Source organism: Diprion similis, chromosome 6 (genome assembly GCF_021155765.1).
Source record: "Diprion similis isolate iyDipSimi1 chromosome 6, iyDipSimi1.1, whole genome shotgun sequence".
Classification (NCBI taxonomy): domain Eukaryota; kingdom Metazoa; phylum Arthropoda; class Insecta; order Hymenoptera; family Diprionidae; genus Diprion; species Diprion similis.
Window position 1 is genome coordinate 18,068,631 of NC_060110.1, and position 16,868 is coordinate 18,085,498.

Sequence of the window (16,868 nt, forward strand, 5' to 3'; positions counted from 1 at the left end):
GACAAATATTTCGTGGTAATTAATTGACCTTCTGATATACGTCGCCAAGTATAACTCGCATAACTTCACAATATGACGAAATCGTTACCATCTCGTGTAGTCAAGATTACTCATGTGATTTTTAGAATTATAAACAGAACAAATCTCGCCAAGTCGTTCCGTTAACTTTCCCTAAAGGGAAATTCACAGCCTTGTTTTTGCCTCAAGTTTTAGCTTTGTCGCCCTAAAGTATAAATAGATTATTAAATCTTGGCACCGAGATTCTATACTTTTAAAGGCAATATAACGAGGCGGATAGAACAGTTTTACGTTATATGCTGTACATACCAGCAAAAAATTATATGTAGAAAAGCGTGCACGTGTAGATCGTGCAGTAAATTAGCACCTTTCGTAGAGTTTTATTTTCGCTGAAAATTTCACACACGTATTATCTACATGCATAATGTTGTGTTGAAACAGAGCTGATTTTTTGCCTCTCGAAAACTGAGGCGAGAACAAAAAATATAGCATAACAGTGCGAAAGGATAATAATTACATGTCGGAAGTAGTAAAACACGTGTAGCGTAAAGCGCAGAACTCACTTGCAAATAATTCGACCCTCCGCGTGCGTGAGTAAGCGAGTCGACCACAGTGATCAGTGGAAACACGTGGTGTCCAAGGCGACGCAAATCTGTGTACGTTATCGCCTTGACTTGACTCGCTGAGAGCAACTCTACGGAGAATATTGATGGAAATTAAACCGAATGAAAAGGTCAGTTCTGAGGAATTGCGTAGAACAAAACGAAGCAGAGAGCACAATGCAATTGTGTGAAAATTCACGAATTCGGGACTTCCGATACTCCCATCAGCCCCGTCAACTATATCGGCAATTGACGATGATTGGACAGATGTTAACGAATCATTATTGTCAAGTGTTTCCAAGTTGGTACGACCGACCACTTGCCAGAGTCTTCGAGCCGAAAAAGGAATCTTCGCCTACGACCAAAGTATAAGTTTTGAGAAAACCGCTATTGGCAAATAAACGTGTTCACTCGTGGCTGATAAATTGCGAAACAACAGCTCTAAGAGTCCCATATGCCTATTTTCTGTATAAATATCTGTGCAGGTACAGCTTCTCCGCACTTCTCCCATATAAAGATTGTCAATTCGCAAGGATTCCAATTAATCTCTCGGCCACGTGGTCAATGTACTTAACACCATTAAAACGTCCCTGTAAACCGGTGACTAATTTTCGACATAAAATATGATTACAGTAATAACTGAGAATAAATCACCTTGATTTACCCGCTATGGTACACAATAGTTGTTCAACTCTCGGTCGAATATACAAGACTTTGTCACTGGTGTACACGAAGCATGCGTACCTACGTACATATGTGCCTGCGTGTGTAGCTACACGATTGCCGTTCTCAGGCTTCACACTGGAAATTGGAAGATGCCTATAAAGAAAAATAGACCAAAGCAGTTACGCTTTTCGTGCAATTGATGCGAACAACGATGCCGCAGGCACGCTCTAAAATTTTACTGATACGGATTATACATCCTAGACAGATGAACTCATCTAGTCGGGAAGCACGCTCGCTGCCCGCGGGCGTCTTCGAGCCAATAATAAATATGTAAATCAGATTGAAAGTAGGTAGGTATTACATGCAGCAAGAGGTGTAGGTACCTCCGTACCATACATAGCCCAGAAGTTCACCGGTCTTCAAAGACGGCAAGATCCGCTCGCGGATATTTAGGAAGTAACCTTGAAGCCAGGCTGCTCGACGCAGAAGGCGCAAAGCTCCAGAGCCATGTAGGGAATATTGCAGCAATAGGAAGTCCAGCGTATCCTTGCCTGGCGCCTCTCATCTCTCGCCGGAGCCGCGTGGCCTCCGGCCCGGAATAATTCGAATAAAAATCGTTCCATCTATGGAAGTCCTAAGGACCATGCGAACACGACCGTCAAGGTAAATTCAACACTATCGTTCGAGGTGTGCGAGGCAGGCGGGGCGCGATATGTTGCAGGTAGATGCATACCGACGTCCGTCTGGCGGCTCTTTTTCTCCTCGTCTTCCTTTATCTCAATTCCGTTTTTATCTTTCCCCGACACGATTGATCCGCGTATTTCGCCAACGTCCCCCCGGCGATCGGTACAGTAATAATAACCGGCGGGAAACAATCTTCCGCTATTAACCGTCCAGCCGTCAACTTCGATCCCGAAAAAAGTCACTGATCCTTGTCACGCGCGGCCTTCGCCGAGGACGTCAGGTCCATACATAGACCGTTACGTTCGAACAGCTATTCCAAAGAATTTAGATACAGCGCAGGCATGACGCTCGGTTTACGCAGAATGCAGTATTTGGCTAATTATTACACTTTTCCGCGACATGCTCCGGTACTACATAAACGCAGGGAATATGAGGTGAGATACACGGTGCACACTGCAGATTTTCCAACTGCAACGCACTGTGCTGGCCGATAAAAACGCGGCTAAAAACACCTATGCCCTTACAAGTCCGGCTGCACCGTTGTCCGACAAATGCGTTGATCGTTGATATTATCACGTCTGTGTGCGTGCGAATGCGTATGCGTATGGCTGCAAAACTGGGCTGCTACTTGCTAGGGCTCGGCGCGGTTCTGCACCCACAGACTGCGTCGGACTGCCGCAACAACACCTATTTATATATACATACATATGTGTGTATACATATATATACGTACTCGTATATACATATGGCCGATTTTTAAAACACCCTATTCGGAATATCGTCGAACGCTCCCTGCACGCGGTGCGGCGGGCTGAGTTTATGCACCTGGTCACACGTATCAGGATTTGCCCAGAAATGCATCGCCTTATATTATACCTGCGGAAACCGACCGTGCTAGACGTCCAGTTCGTGCCTCCAGGTGTTCGCCGCAAACCCGGTCTAACATCCTCGCGAATAGACCAGCTGGCCTGCTAGATGCTCCGATCCCTTTGTTGATCGAAGATTCGGTTTACCCCAAGTCGCGGCCTCGTTGAGGGCAGTGTAAGTTTACCTTCGTGAGAGGTTGGCCTGACGTCATATCAGAATAGTAGAAAAATTGATCGTAGTTTACTCTTAAATGAAGCTTTTAGTTTCGACTCGTTTCAAGATTTTTCAATCGCAGCGATTGATCTGCTGGAATTTCATCGGTTTAAACGTCATTCACGAACCGTTGTCCATGTCGATCTTTCGCTCTACTTCGATCATATTGTCCTGCAAATCTGACGCATCTTTGTATCAAAAGAGGTTGAAATATATCGTAAATTAGACAAGTATCGGAATGGGGTCGATAATTTTGTTCCAATGTCTAAAACAGTCATATTTTTCAGTCATCTGATATTCGATATCGCGGTAAATATATTATACGAAAACATTGGTATTAAATTTTATGTCATCTCACTGCACGTACTATAGCTTTATTTTGAATTATAAATGAATTAAGAATGCAAACGATGGTTCATTTCTTTGTATTTCTGTCCCTGTTATTCAGTTATCTAGCCGAAAATCAAGTGAAGTTTGAAAAAAGAAATATTCTTCTACCACGATTTCTGAAACATTGTCAAACGTCAAAAATACACTAATAGATACATATGGAACACGGTCATTGCATTGGGAAAATTAAGCAATCAGGGAAGAAAATTGCCCCCCCCCCTCCACCCACGCCCCCCAATCAGTCGCAGTTCGACTTTCCTTCAGGCAGTGATAGTTATAATTTTAGGTCATTTACCACGTTTTACGGCTGTATGTCTGCATCACTTTTCTATATTATAGACTGACACAGGGTACCGTCTGTCGTTTCTGGTCCAGCCCCTCAGGAGATGAAGTGCAGTTTGCTCTGTGCCTTGACTTGAGGGACGAATAAAGAAAGTTTTAAAAATATCCAGCCCCCTGCAGCCCCCCCCCCCTCCCGTCCCTCTCACTCTCTCCCTCTCTCGCTCTCTCGATGTAGCTCTGCAGTGTTTCTGTTCGAATAGTCTCTTTTTGTAATACCTCCGCGAGACGATCCAAGTATTCGAAAAGAAAGAGTCAGCGTCGCCTCCGCGCTTCGGTTACTCAATCCTGCGTTTTTATATCATTGGATCTGCCGAATTAGGTATCCTGGATTCGGGTCCTCCTACGATGCGCTCGATGCACTCGACTCGAGAACTACCGCAAGGTTGCTGCAGTTTCGATCGAGAATCACCCGTTTTATGTAGAGTATGTACTGCATTTACCAACTGGCTAATCACGAAGCTGAAGGTAGCAGCCAGGATTAGCAGCCAAGCGTTCCAATGTTATTTCGAATTAGGCAGTGAAGTCCGAAAATCAAAGTTTTGTGAAATATCTTGAACCCCCATTGAACTGCATTTTTCTATTTCCAATAAGATCGACGATAAGCGCGGCATATCATGAATCACCAAAGTTGGAAGAACAATTTTGTAAGAAAAAAAAAAGAAATACTATCAATCCGTGTATTACCTTCGTCCCGATCGCGATAATTGAGCAGGACATGTGCTGTCAAAGCTCGCAGAGCATGTCGGTGGACCACTAAACTGGTGGAACAGCCGTTTGAATTAACGTATCGCAGCAGGATCGATGTTATCGGTCTTGTTTTCAGTCGTCAAGCTTAAACGCCTGCTCGAAGACACGGCTAAACACACTCAAACACAAGCAATAATTATAAATGCTCGATACTTGTTTATGGTAATGAAATCCGTGACGAGGTGCAATATTATTGTACAATAAAAACACTTTCAATTGGTTACAAAGTACACGTGTAATCAACGTTCCGTGCCATCTTCACTTGCGATGGAGAAAAAAGAGAAGAGCTGAAAACAAAAATAATAATAAATAAACGTAATTCGAATTACTCATCGACGAACCATCTCGCTTTTTTTCATCGGTTTAATCGCTCCTTTGCCCCCGTCCGACATCCGGCAAGGATGTATGAGGTGTATAATGTGACGAAGATAAGGAAAGAATTAAATACTTTATTGCACAAATGTTACGTAGCGTGCCTCGGTAATACTTGCGAGATCGTCACTGCTTTACGATTACGGAATGAAGGTTTCGTCGACGTGCTCGTAATTTCGGGTTGGGGTAATGATCTTATAATTATTCTGTCCCTGAAAGTTTGGCCTAAGAGCAATTCGACTTGTTCCGCAGTGACAGCCGCGACAGGTGAGGGTCTAGCATTTCTTAATACGCACACATACAGAACGAGAATTATTACCTGTTGAACGTCTAGCGCGCAGCCTCACGTTTCGCTTGTAGAAAACAATGGGATTTAAACAATGGCGAATTTTCCCGTATTTTACGTTGTAAAATCGACTTTCACCGAGGAAAATATTTCCATGAAATTTTATTTACGATTATTAACAGCACGGCTGTCGGTAATGTGAAATATTTATTTATATCTCTTCTCAGCCAGCAACCGCAATGAATAAATATGGTAAAAATCTCTGCAGCACACGGCACATGGCACATCGCATGCGCTAACGATCATGACTTACGTCATATTCAGCTTGTAGATCCCTAAAAACGAATGCCATCTCGGTTAAATGACGTAATCGAATAATTGCCGGAGGTGATGCATTTAGTTTGAAAATTATTCAAATTCCTTAACCCCGCGCATGAGCATTAGGGATAAAATTGCAAAATTAGAGTCATTACGAAAGGGCATATGGCTCGACGTGCTGCAGATCGAACGATTCGAAATTAGAAATTTCACCCGCGGCGTTGAACGTTCGTATTGATTTAAAACTGACTTTATTTATACAAACGATCGTTGCTTGTTTTTTCAAATAAAATTCACCTATTCACAGTGTGAAATAAGCACCGCTTACCACAGAATTATGGTGAAACGAGAAATCTCAGGTGTGCAGCGTTGAAAGGAAAAAAAAAGTAGCGCCGCGGTCGAGGGCAAAGAAAAGTGGGAAAAAAAGAAACGACAAAAAACTTGCGTTAAATTCACGTCACGGTAATACATGATGAGTGACTTGAATATAAACAAAAATGAATTAAAGATGGCGCGAACTACTGACTTGGTATAATACATACCGTATAACTATATATTATGCGTTACAAGTAAAACAGAAATTCTTATTGCAAATATAGTTTGCACGCCGTGCACATCGGCCGGATTACGGATGTGTACAGCATGAAAAACTGGTCGGTCTGAAAATAAAACTGAGAGATAAAAATACGTAAATATCGAGAAATGACAAAAAAAAAATTATAGCGCGTTCGAAATTACCTAAAAGTGGGTATAAGGTGCAGTATAGATGGTGGACTGTAATAATCCGAATAATAATAATGAAACGATAAACACAGCGTTGTTCGCGCGGTGTTTGAATTTCTCGATTTAACAGACGTGGCGAAGCTGTGTCATCGGAGACCTTGTCGTCCGAGGGCGTCGAGGAATATGAGAAAAAGAAACAGAAACAGAAACAGAAACCGAACGGAACGAAAAAAATGAAAAGAGAAAGAAAAAGAACCGAGATTATACCTTCCTCCCGCAGAGTTGACGAAACGTTGACTCTGGCGGGAAGTCGCGCCTCTCTATCCATGAGACAATGCACAGGATACAACTTTCGATTAATTAATAATGTAGCGAGGTGTTGACTAGTTTGACGTATGAAACCCGCCGGTCATGTATGAACGTACTTATATACGTTGTTACGCAACTATCGCGGATGCAATTAATTTACCGGCGAACAAATTTGCGAGGATATAATCTCGTCTATATTGTAATCAAGACTCGAGCCTTGCGGATTTTATATTCAAAGTCGATACAAGTTTATTCACTAATCTAATCAAGTTCAAACTGCAATTTTTTACCGCTACTAATCTTTCACACTCGCTTGCATATCTTCAACGCTCTTTAAACTGGATGTATATAAAGCTGCCGTTACTGTTGGCATCAAGTATTTTCGCCGCACTGTTGGCTTCGCCAAAAAACGTGGTTCCTGCTGCTGGAATAACAATGATCACAGAGATAGTAAAAATTACCAGTGAATATGAATCATCGACTGTTCTTACGTCATTCATTATTCAAACTAGGTATATAGGAATACCTATACGTAGATTTGTCGGAGTATCAGAATGAAAGGATGCTATGGACAGAGTTCAAAATCTTTATTTTAAATAACGGGTAAAAATTTATTTCACTCACAACAGTAGTATGTATCACAAATAGTATAAAAATAGTAAAAATATACAACACCCGTGTGAATCTACAGGTAGTCAGGCGCAATTGGTACATCCTAATTTAATTGACTGCTGCGCGTTAAAGAGGAGAAGAAATGGGTAAACGTATTTTATATTGCGTGAACAAGAAAGGACCAAAAATAAACGACCACCCATAAACGCATCAACGACGCGAAAGTCAGTTACGTAAAAAATACTACGACACCTGGGCTGCGTACATACGTTTCTTATCCGAATCGCCCACAAAGAGTCGCTTGCTGCAATGCAGACAACACGTTGAAGAAACTAACACAGTGATATTCTTACCTCTGCATGAGCATAAGTGCAAACAGGTATGGATATCTATTATGTATTACACACCATGCAAAAGAATGCATCCTACTCGTCGGGGAAACGAATCTAATCAGAAAAAAAGTATAAGAAGCATTGATTGGATGGGAGGGAAAGGACCAGATCCTGTAACTCCCTGCGCCACGAGGGGTAGATACGGTGTTTGTATACAAAAATGAGGCGCGATGAAGGCGCTGACCAGAAGACGCGTTTTACCGATGAGAAATTACCGAAAAAGTTGCATCTTGTCTGACTTTCGAGTAATTGATGGACGAAAATTTTAAACTGTTTTGTTTTATTCTAAAATTTGTAAATTGGGGAGTTCCTCTTCTATCGGCACTTCGTGATCCTCTTCTTCCTCGTCTCCTTCTTCTGCAAAGTTTGCAACGGATACCTGCGTGGCGATCCACTCGCAAACGAATTGCTTCGGCGCACTAACAGCGATGAATCTGACTCGATCACCTAGAGCGAGAAAGTATTATAGGAAAAGAATTATTTTTATTTCTCTTTTGAACGTACGTCTAAGATTAATTCTCATAGATTTACAGTGAGATGTGGTACAGCGAAAGGTAAATTTTTAAATGAACGATTGTACACAGGAATGATCAGTGTACCCAACGATTGATTGGACTGTTCCATCAGTGACTTAAAGTCATTTATTATATGAATCTTGGAATATGCACATTATTAACGGATCACTTAGTCCCGGTGAATGTTTTAATCCGTCGTGCGCGTAGACGCGTTCGATTTATCAAGAAACTGTCACGTTAATCTCAATCGTGGTTTTTAATTGAGCATTACACCATACGGCATTCGAAAATTCCTGGAGAATGATTCTCCAGCCTTTCACGAATCTTTCGTAAACAATTCGAATTTTGTGCCCATTTCGGTTCAATCACATCGACTATGGATGGATTAATCGCATGAATCGACAATTTTTGGTACGGACAGTTGATAAAGTAGAAAATAAACTAGTTTCACTTTCAGCCGTAAGATGGCATGGATGAGAATTAATCAGATTTCGTTGTACAAAATTTTCAATTCTGCCAGTCCAAGAGTTGTACTATACGATTAATCTACGAAAATACAATAATGTTACACTTTTTTTCGATTCAGATGTCTAGAAAGGCTTCAAGATTGATGTGCCGTAGTAATATACACGAGCCACAAAAAATAGAAAAATTTTAATATGATGCAACAGGCTAAAGATCGAACGTCACAGACGCTTTGTAGCATTCACAAATCAGGCAATTCATGAGGTGGATAAAAAGTTTTCAATGACGAAATGTAGAAACATACAATGAGATAGATAATATGTATTAGATGAACCCTGAAGTAGAAAATTCTGCGCAGTCCAGATCTAAAAAATATCAGATTTATTGCTAAAAATACCAAAATAAGCACTGGCATAATATTATATGCTAGTTGAAACATGGGTAATGCTATCTTTGGCAGATCTCCTTTTGAAGAAAATATTACCAGTGCAGAAGAATCGTGTGGACACAGGGTTGTTTTTTAATTACGAATATGAAATTTTGAATTGGAATAAGTTTAACTTTTTCATCTAACAAAGTTCTTTTTTCACACTAGAATCGCATAAATGCAGTATTGTCAATAAGGAAATTTACAATTAGCTGAGAATAAAAACAGAATACGACTAACTTCTATTTATCGTCAGCCAGTAATGTAAGCAGGGAGCCAACATACCGGGTGTCGATTATAATGAATGGTCGATACCAAGTTCACAAACCTCAAGCGATAAGTGTGAAAACGAAATGAATCGACAGGCGATTAACGCTGGGTTTGAAGACCAAGTAACAAAATTTGGAGATATCGCAAATAGATACAGACTTACCTTCAATGAAAATTTCTGATAGTTTAGAATCGGCCAGGTTCATTTTGAACAAGAATGCATTGCTACGATGAAACAGGATACTCTGAAAGATGTTTCGTTGAAATTCCCCCAATATCACGCCATATTCTTCATTTATTATACCCATGATGATACCGTTACTTTCAGCAAATACTGCTCTGGGATTGTTCGTTAACTGAAATAAATGATGTAAGTGGTTATCATATTTCAAACAAATAACCCATTTGTTGGAATCTTTAAACGGGATAGTAATTCATTTTGAAAAGTCTCAAAGAGCAGGTATGAATATCGAACATCAAATGTAATAGCGTATTACACCACAAATTGATTTTTGAAATGCATTACTAACCAGCTTAATATCATGCAACATCTTGGCACTAAGTTTTAGGTCATGTTCAACTTTTGGATTACCATCTTCTTTGAATGATTCCATTTCCGCAAGACCAAAAATATCGGGTAAATTGTTATCTACTTTGGCACCATGTGTCTGTTTCACAGGTTCACATGTGTACATAGTTGAAGCATTCTTAGGTGGTGCAAGTTCTGGCTGCTGACAGTAACTAGGAGACACTTGGTTGCTCAAAAAGGAATTATTGACATCCCTGCCAAGTCCATCTACAAAGAAATCCATCCAGAATCCTGTTTGTTGTGTGCAAAACATTGCCTTAAATAGAATTCAAATAATTAGTCCAGCGTCTTACCTTTATCAGTCTCAGTGGTCTCAATTCTATTTAAATCCTTGTACAGATCCTCCGGTTTTTTCCCTATGACAACGCAAGTCGCGAACCAATTACACCTTTGATTATTTTCTTCCGGGAAGCATGGTATCGCGTCGAAATAAACTTTGTCTTCGATGTGGAGATGACTGGACAACGGTTTCGATGCTGGCAACCTTTTCCCATAGATATACACTTTGCTGGCAAGAAAATGCACCCTATATTCATTCTCCAGCAGGTCAGTCATTACTAACATTCCGTGACGTTGCTTCAGGTCCGTCACCGTTCCTGCCACGTTCATTATGCCTGTTGACAAAGTTGCAGTATTCTCCCTGTTTTCAACATGCCGCCAGCAGTTTGTTATGAACCATTTACACTGCCCAGGCTCTGCATTGTCGATAATGTGGCAAGAAAACTTCACCTGGAATAATGATGATTTCAATCATATATGGAAAGACGTGAAGATCTTTGGCAGTTAAATTTCATTCTGTAATGCGGTAAATTTGAACTCACCTTGTCGCTAATTTGAATATATTTGTTGAGATTTTCATTGTCAGACAGGCATTTTCTGTCTTTGTAGAATCGGTGATTTTTGAGCAAGGCAGATTGCAATACACCGTCCAACTCGAAGTGGATTATCGCTTTGTTGGGTGATGGGATTTCGGCCACATGCCCCGTCATACCATGGAGGAAATTTTTGCAGAGCATGTCGAGGTTATATTGTGTAGAATCTGTTCAACCACGTCTACTACATCAATCGCTACAAATTCACGTGCGTTCACGATGTTCTGGAAATCATTTAATCAACTAACGATATGACGGTAATTTACCATTAATTCGTCGCTCTTTATCGACAGCTTATAAGTATCACTTGTTGACTGTCCAGTTTGACAGTTGAACACGAGTAAATTGACGTCTGTTGCCAGTTTCACGTTTGTGAACGTAAAGTACATACAAAATTTTCTATTTGGATCTAACTTCAGACGAAGAGTTCAGTGGCTTACCGGCTCTGTAATTTGAGAACACAGCATTGAAACCGACTACGCAAGTCAAATAAATTCTTATTACCGCTAATTGCGTTTGGCTTGGATGTATACTTGATTCAAAGCAGAATAGATTTTGTCACGCTAGAATCGTTTCCAATAAACGGAAAAGAATTGAATGGAATTAATTATGAGTGAATCCTATTGTGAATCCTATTTCTTCAAATTTCCGAATTGAGTGTACGCTTTTCCAATGAGAATCTATTCCGTTCTATCAATCCGTGTATTCGCTTTTATCTGTCCTTATTTCCTATCCCATCCTATTCCCATAAATGCAGCCTTTCGCTGTTCATTCCTTTTAATTGTTCGTCTAGGTTATTGCAATATCGAATCAGATCTAGTTTCACCAATCCGAATGTATTTCGTTAAAAAGAATACGAATCCCATGAAGCAATTCGAATCAATGAGCACCATTTTTTTTGTATCCTATCGAATTCTTTTTAAAAGGCTTTTCCGAGGGATGACAGATAATTTCGGATATACAAGGCTGCAAATATTTTGTTCTATCCTATTGCCCATATCAAGGTGAATTTTTGAAGTTGAATAAAACGTAAAAACAAACTGGTAATGAGCGCACTTGCCTGTAAAATCAAACGACAAAACCACCTACTGATACAAATAAATTATGATGTAATTGTTCTCAGTACACAGTTCGTGAACAATTGTTATAAATAAACCACTTGGAAAAAAAAAAAAAAAAAAATATATATATATATATATATATACACCTACATATATATTTTAGAAATTGTTTCGCTTTGAAATATATCAGTAAAATTCTTTTCCATTAGTTTTTATATTCGGATCATCGTTTTCCGATTCGTTCTTATACGATTTATCGGATAAAGAAACCGGATTGGATCAAATTGAAAAATCTCAATCCGTTTCAGTTCGTTTCCATTTGTTGGGTCAGCTGTAGATCGCTTTAATGTTTCCAGGTAGAGCGGGGATGCAGGTAGCTGGACGATTTACTCTGGATGATAGTCGAAATTAAGTGTATAAGTCGGAAGAGTTAGGGAACAAAAAATGAATGCATAAGATCGCCGCATTTTTGATAAGATTTTCGGATTGTTTTTATTTTTTCACTTTTCTTTGATTACAAAACCATAATGTTAACAAGTTAAAGCTAATGATATTTTATTCTGGGAATAATTTGTTCATTGGAATACGGCTGAAAACTTCATTTCCGAGCTTCGCGAAGACAAGTCCAAACGTCTCTTCATAGGGTGGCTGAAGTTCTTTGAAGAGTAATTCGGAATTCTGGGCAATGAATGTGTTCATCTGTGCCGCTATATGGGGGGAGATAGAAAATATTTTTTTAGTCCAAATACAACGGCTTTTTAACCGTTATTTACACTACGACTGGGTCTATTCTCTTTTTTTGAAATAACTGTGTTCGATGTTATCCAAAATTCGACAAATTTGTATCGCGGACAAATCCAGTCTTATAACTATAACTTGATTACAAGTCTTGAAATATTCTTAACATATTTTATCTCTCATTATTCCAGCGATAATTATTCCGCGTATCGCAAATCCTGTTATTTCTTTATTCTCTCTCGTTTATGATAAGATGCTTATTTTGATGTAAATCTACTTACCAAGAGCGTTATCACCATCGAATAGATTACCGAAGTGCATCCTAACGCTGTCGGGGTTAAATTTGATGTCGTACTTCTTGATTCTTAGATAAGTCTCGCCATCCTTGACGTACGTGTCACAGTATATGGTGCTCTTCGCATGTAATCCGACTGCAAACGAAATCGAAAAGTTGTAATAAGCATATCTATATACGATATATAGACGTGCGAATACATGTGTTCTAATGCAGTACCCGGTAAACGAAAATGGGCTGATCAATCTTACTTCTAAAAATTTTGGATTGATTTATATGAAAAGGATCGATTGACAGTCAGAAAGAATTTTTCCCAAGTCGATCGTTTCGATATCTTTCGAAACCTGATTAACATCAGTCCATTTTCGGTCATTGGGTAAGCGACACTCTCGGTCCGTGTATAAGTGCCATGGGGTAAAAATGATTTCAATGAGGTTTCAAGTTGACAAGAATCTTTCCCACGATACACAACGGAAACTGCCGTGAAACTTCAGCTGTGCCCGTGGGTTTCAATGTGTAAATATTATTGAATCAGCCTGCTGCTCTTACTCATGGTTATGTTAGAGCGGCCTTTTCCATGGATCGGAAGAACTAGAACTTGACCATCCAGTTCGTAATCGGCGACGAAATCAACTTGAGGATTGTAGGATTCGGATGTGAGAATCAGCTTGTTGAAATCAATTCTGTGAAACATTCACAATATGACACAAGCTTAAAAACGTATTGCTCACGATTATGTCTTGGATTCCGACTCGTCGAATGTAATATTCCGGTCGATAAAACTTTGTCAAATTATCGCGTTACATTACTCTTCACTTACCTGTAATTAGTTACTTCCAGTCCTCTTGTTAGTCCGTGTAACTTGATATTGTGATACGCCTGCTTCACCGACACAGGACCGGTACTTTCGCCGATTTTTACGCTGTCAACCGCCAAGGGCTCGATGGGGAGGACTTTGAAACTTCTGAGACCTGAAAGTGTCGGAAAATAGGTAAAGCAAGTGACAATTTCGATGTGATAAATGCATTCCGGTTGCAGCTGTGCGTTTTACCATGCGGTGACCATGGCAGCAATCGTGAACATGAGCAAGGACACCGCGTAAAATTCACTTCGAACGAGCTGTTTGAAAATATACTTTCATTCATGAGGATTCACCGAAAGTCTACAAGAGACAAGAAATCTGACGGACTGTGATGCGAATAAACCAGTGACCATTGATCAAGTCTAAAGTAAAATTTTCCGAGTTACAAGGAGGTTGGGGGGAAATTAAGAGAAGGCCATGTCTCGTGGTTTGCGATTTTTCGATTCTCACCTGCAGACAGAGACTTGATGAACACTGGGACGGCGGCGTTTAAACATTGGGAGTACTGTGGATCACTTCTTCGACAGGTCTTCAGGCTTGGTGCTGTTAGGAAATTGTAAGATTGAAATTAATCGACTCCGATGAGTAATAGAGGTCGCGAGATGATTACGGGTGAAAAAGAAACACAATCGTACAGAGCACAAGTTACATTCAAGGCCTGCGTTGAGCAACGTCTTTGTTACAATCGATAAATGGCATCAATGACAGCACGATACTAATGCGACACCCGAAGCAATTATATCGTCTCCTGCTCGAGACTTTCTCTCACCATGAACTAATTACTGCAGGTAACTGCATCGTCAAAGTTCATGGTGTACACCGATTTCAAGGACTTATAATATCCGAATATAGAGTTCATTGGATGCGGATTTTCCCCAATATATTATCGCGCCTATCAGTATCGTAAAGATCTGGGACTGAGGGCTAATCTATAATTGGACTCTCCAAGGTTCGTACGAGTGAATAAAGATTCGTTTAAATTGGAGCAAAAAATCACAGTATCAATTTTCCGAAGCATTGATCTGTGTCGAAGATGTTTGCGACTTACGTAGCTCGACTGCTGCCGACATCGCGACGATCGCCAGGAAGGTGACAATGGTCTTCATTTTACGAAGCACAGATTTTCCTGTTTCGAAATATCGTATATTATTTTCGATATGTATTGTTTTATCGCCTGTTCGTCATGTACCCACGCTATGTGCCCAAAGCTGCTAGTTCTTTGAACACTTGAAGTGAACTACAAGGACTGGGTAAATTGCATGGCTATATAAATACTTAAGGTAGATCCCCCACCATTTGACCGGCGGGATTTTACGTGTCTGTAGTTTTAATACACACACGGTTCATCATCCACCACACAAATGCGATGCGAAAATTGTCGTGTCTCGTATTAACATTGCCCAATATGCCCAATCTCTTCCTAAAACGTCTCCTATAAGGGAATCCTATCTATGCGTTACATCAACATTGCCAAAAAATAAATTGTTAGACATTATAATGGGAGGAAGTTACTCGATAAATGAGATACTAATTGTAAGTTCATAAGTAGATATATTCAACGCATGATAGACAGTGTTGAACCAACCTATAATAATGTATCTGAAATATCATCATTTGTGTTAACTTCCAGTGTTTTCTCGTGGAAGGAAAAAAATCGTTAATGAACTACGTGACGTAAAAGAAATACAGCCTACATACACGTCGAAAGATTTCCACTAAGTTATAAACACATGTTGATCTTGAGATTTAATTTATTCCAATTACTTTGCTGACGTGTAGAATTGGTTATACACACACGAGTCCAAATATAAGTTAATAATTGCATATTACCTATGATCCGGCAGATCCTCCTTATAAATTATGAAAGATTTTTTCTTTCTTACTCATCAGTTTCAAACTGTTTCGAAAATCCCAAATACCCTGCGAAAACTTGCGCGTCCATGTATATATTTCTGCCTTCTTTATAGTATACCTTTAGGGCAGGAAATTGAATACAAAATATTGACGTATAAATAACTAATATTGAGGACAAAATTCACGGTTGTAATGGGATTTGTAATGGAACGTCATGCAGTTCGTTGCCTGCAGTGCCTTTTCGCTCGTGTGTTACCACCTGCTTTAGGTACAATAGTTACATACATAGGTGCTTGTGCATTCGGTTAATTAATTCTTTACACTTCTCGAGGCCTACAAACTCATTTATCATTCAGGTTTTGTTCAAGTTTACTATTCACTAGTAAACAAAGCTATGGTGTAAACACAGCTATCCATAAGCTTGCCCTTGTCCTATGGAAGTTGAACTACGATCTAATAAAGCAATTTTTCCTATACCAAGTTGCAGCCCGCGATGCGAAAAGCAGAAACGGTATTCATGAGCAAGGTTGTCACGATTTCACCCCCCGTGGGCAGAGGTGAAGGGTTTGAAATCTTTTTTTCGATCTAACCGTTTGTTGAAATGCTTTTTTTCCGTCTGCTTTCAAGTCAGGCACTGACTGCACATCATGATGGAATGGCCAAACTCTGCCTTACATCCTAATGCATTCCATGGTTCTCTCTCGGTTACAGGCATTTTATTACATTTCTTTAGTTTTATTTTTCTCGTAATGCGGGCTACGTGAAAAATTGCAGACTTTTGATTGATGTCAATCGCTTGAGGAAAGCTGAGAATATGTGGATCTCGTCTGGACTTTGAACACGCCTCGTATATATTACGTGCGTCCGGTTACCACGCGAAGGTTTTCTCTCCGAAGGAACCACTCCTGAAACTATCATTTTCATATTCACGTCCTGCTCTGTAATTCTTTTACATGCAATGGTACCGGTTAACAAGTGTATTTTCATTGATATCGTGAATATTGTACCTATTTCTGTTTTTTAGCGACCACGTGCTCATTGAATTATTTTACAAAATAAATTCATGCGTAATTGAAAGTTTATTAGGAAGGTCAAATTCACCTTGGATTTTTTCGAACACGTGTTTACCGTATAGACGAGTCATGCGAATGAAAAATGTACAATCTAAGTAAAGCTGCTGACAAAGTTGTTTGCATTTTGAATGTTTTTATTGGGATACTCTGAGCAGAATTTAATTGAAATAAATTTTGCCACGAATTTTTTTTCAGTAAATGTTTATGCGGAATTTGGACTTTGGAATTTGCGATGTTAGATACAGTGTAAACTAACTTGTGGGTAAACGTTGAATTCAGCTGACGTAACGACAGTTGATAAAGATC

The 16,868-nt window shown here is 39.7% G+C and overlaps 2 protein-coding genes and 1 long non-coding RNA gene across 4 annotated transcripts; 1 reads left to right on the forward strand and 2 right to left on the reverse strand.

Moving 5' to 3' along the window:
- Window positions 1-7,202: 7,202 nt before the first annotated feature.
- LOC124406912 lies at window positions 7,203-11,049 on the reverse strand. Of its 2 annotated transcripts, XM_046882590.1 has the most exons (5): window positions 10,629-11,048; window positions 10,101-10,536; window positions 9,749-10,014; window positions 9,382-9,574; window positions 7,203-7,988 (listed from the first exon to the last, which is right to left on the reverse strand). In XM_046882590.1, exons 1-5 carry the CDS (start codon window positions 10,821-10,823, stop codon window positions 7,822-7,824), a joined length of 1,257 nt encoding a protein of 418 aa, XP_046738546.1. In that variant the 5' UTR covers window positions 10,824-11,048; the 3' UTR covers window positions 7,203-7,821. The 2 variants fall into 2 exon arrangements, with proteins under 2 accessions (XP_046738546.1, XP_046738547.1); XM_046882591.1 differs by lacking the exon at window positions 9,382-9,574 and having other exon boundaries at window positions 10,629-11,049.
- Window positions 9,243-13,991, forward strand: LOC124406914. Its single transcript, XR_006929269.1, has 3 exons — window positions 9,243-9,255; window positions 11,107-11,110; window positions 13,860-13,991. It is a non-coding gene; the product is annotated as an uncharacterized LOC124406914 (long non-coding RNA).
- Window positions 12,213-14,832, reverse strand: LOC124406913 (protein takeout-like). The gene is made up of 6 exons (XM_046882593.1): window positions 14,684-14,832; window positions 14,086-14,178; window positions 13,594-13,744; window positions 13,323-13,456; window positions 12,760-12,909; window positions 12,213-12,447 (listed from the first exon to the last, which is right to left on the reverse strand). The coding sequence occupies exons 1-6, from the start codon at window positions 14,739-14,741 to the stop codon at window positions 12,296-12,298; spliced, it is 738 nt and encodes a 245-aa protein (XP_046738549.1). The 5' UTR covers window positions 14,742-14,832; the 3' UTR covers window positions 12,213-12,295.
- Between the last annotated feature and the right edge of the window lie 2,036 nt (window positions 14,833-16,868).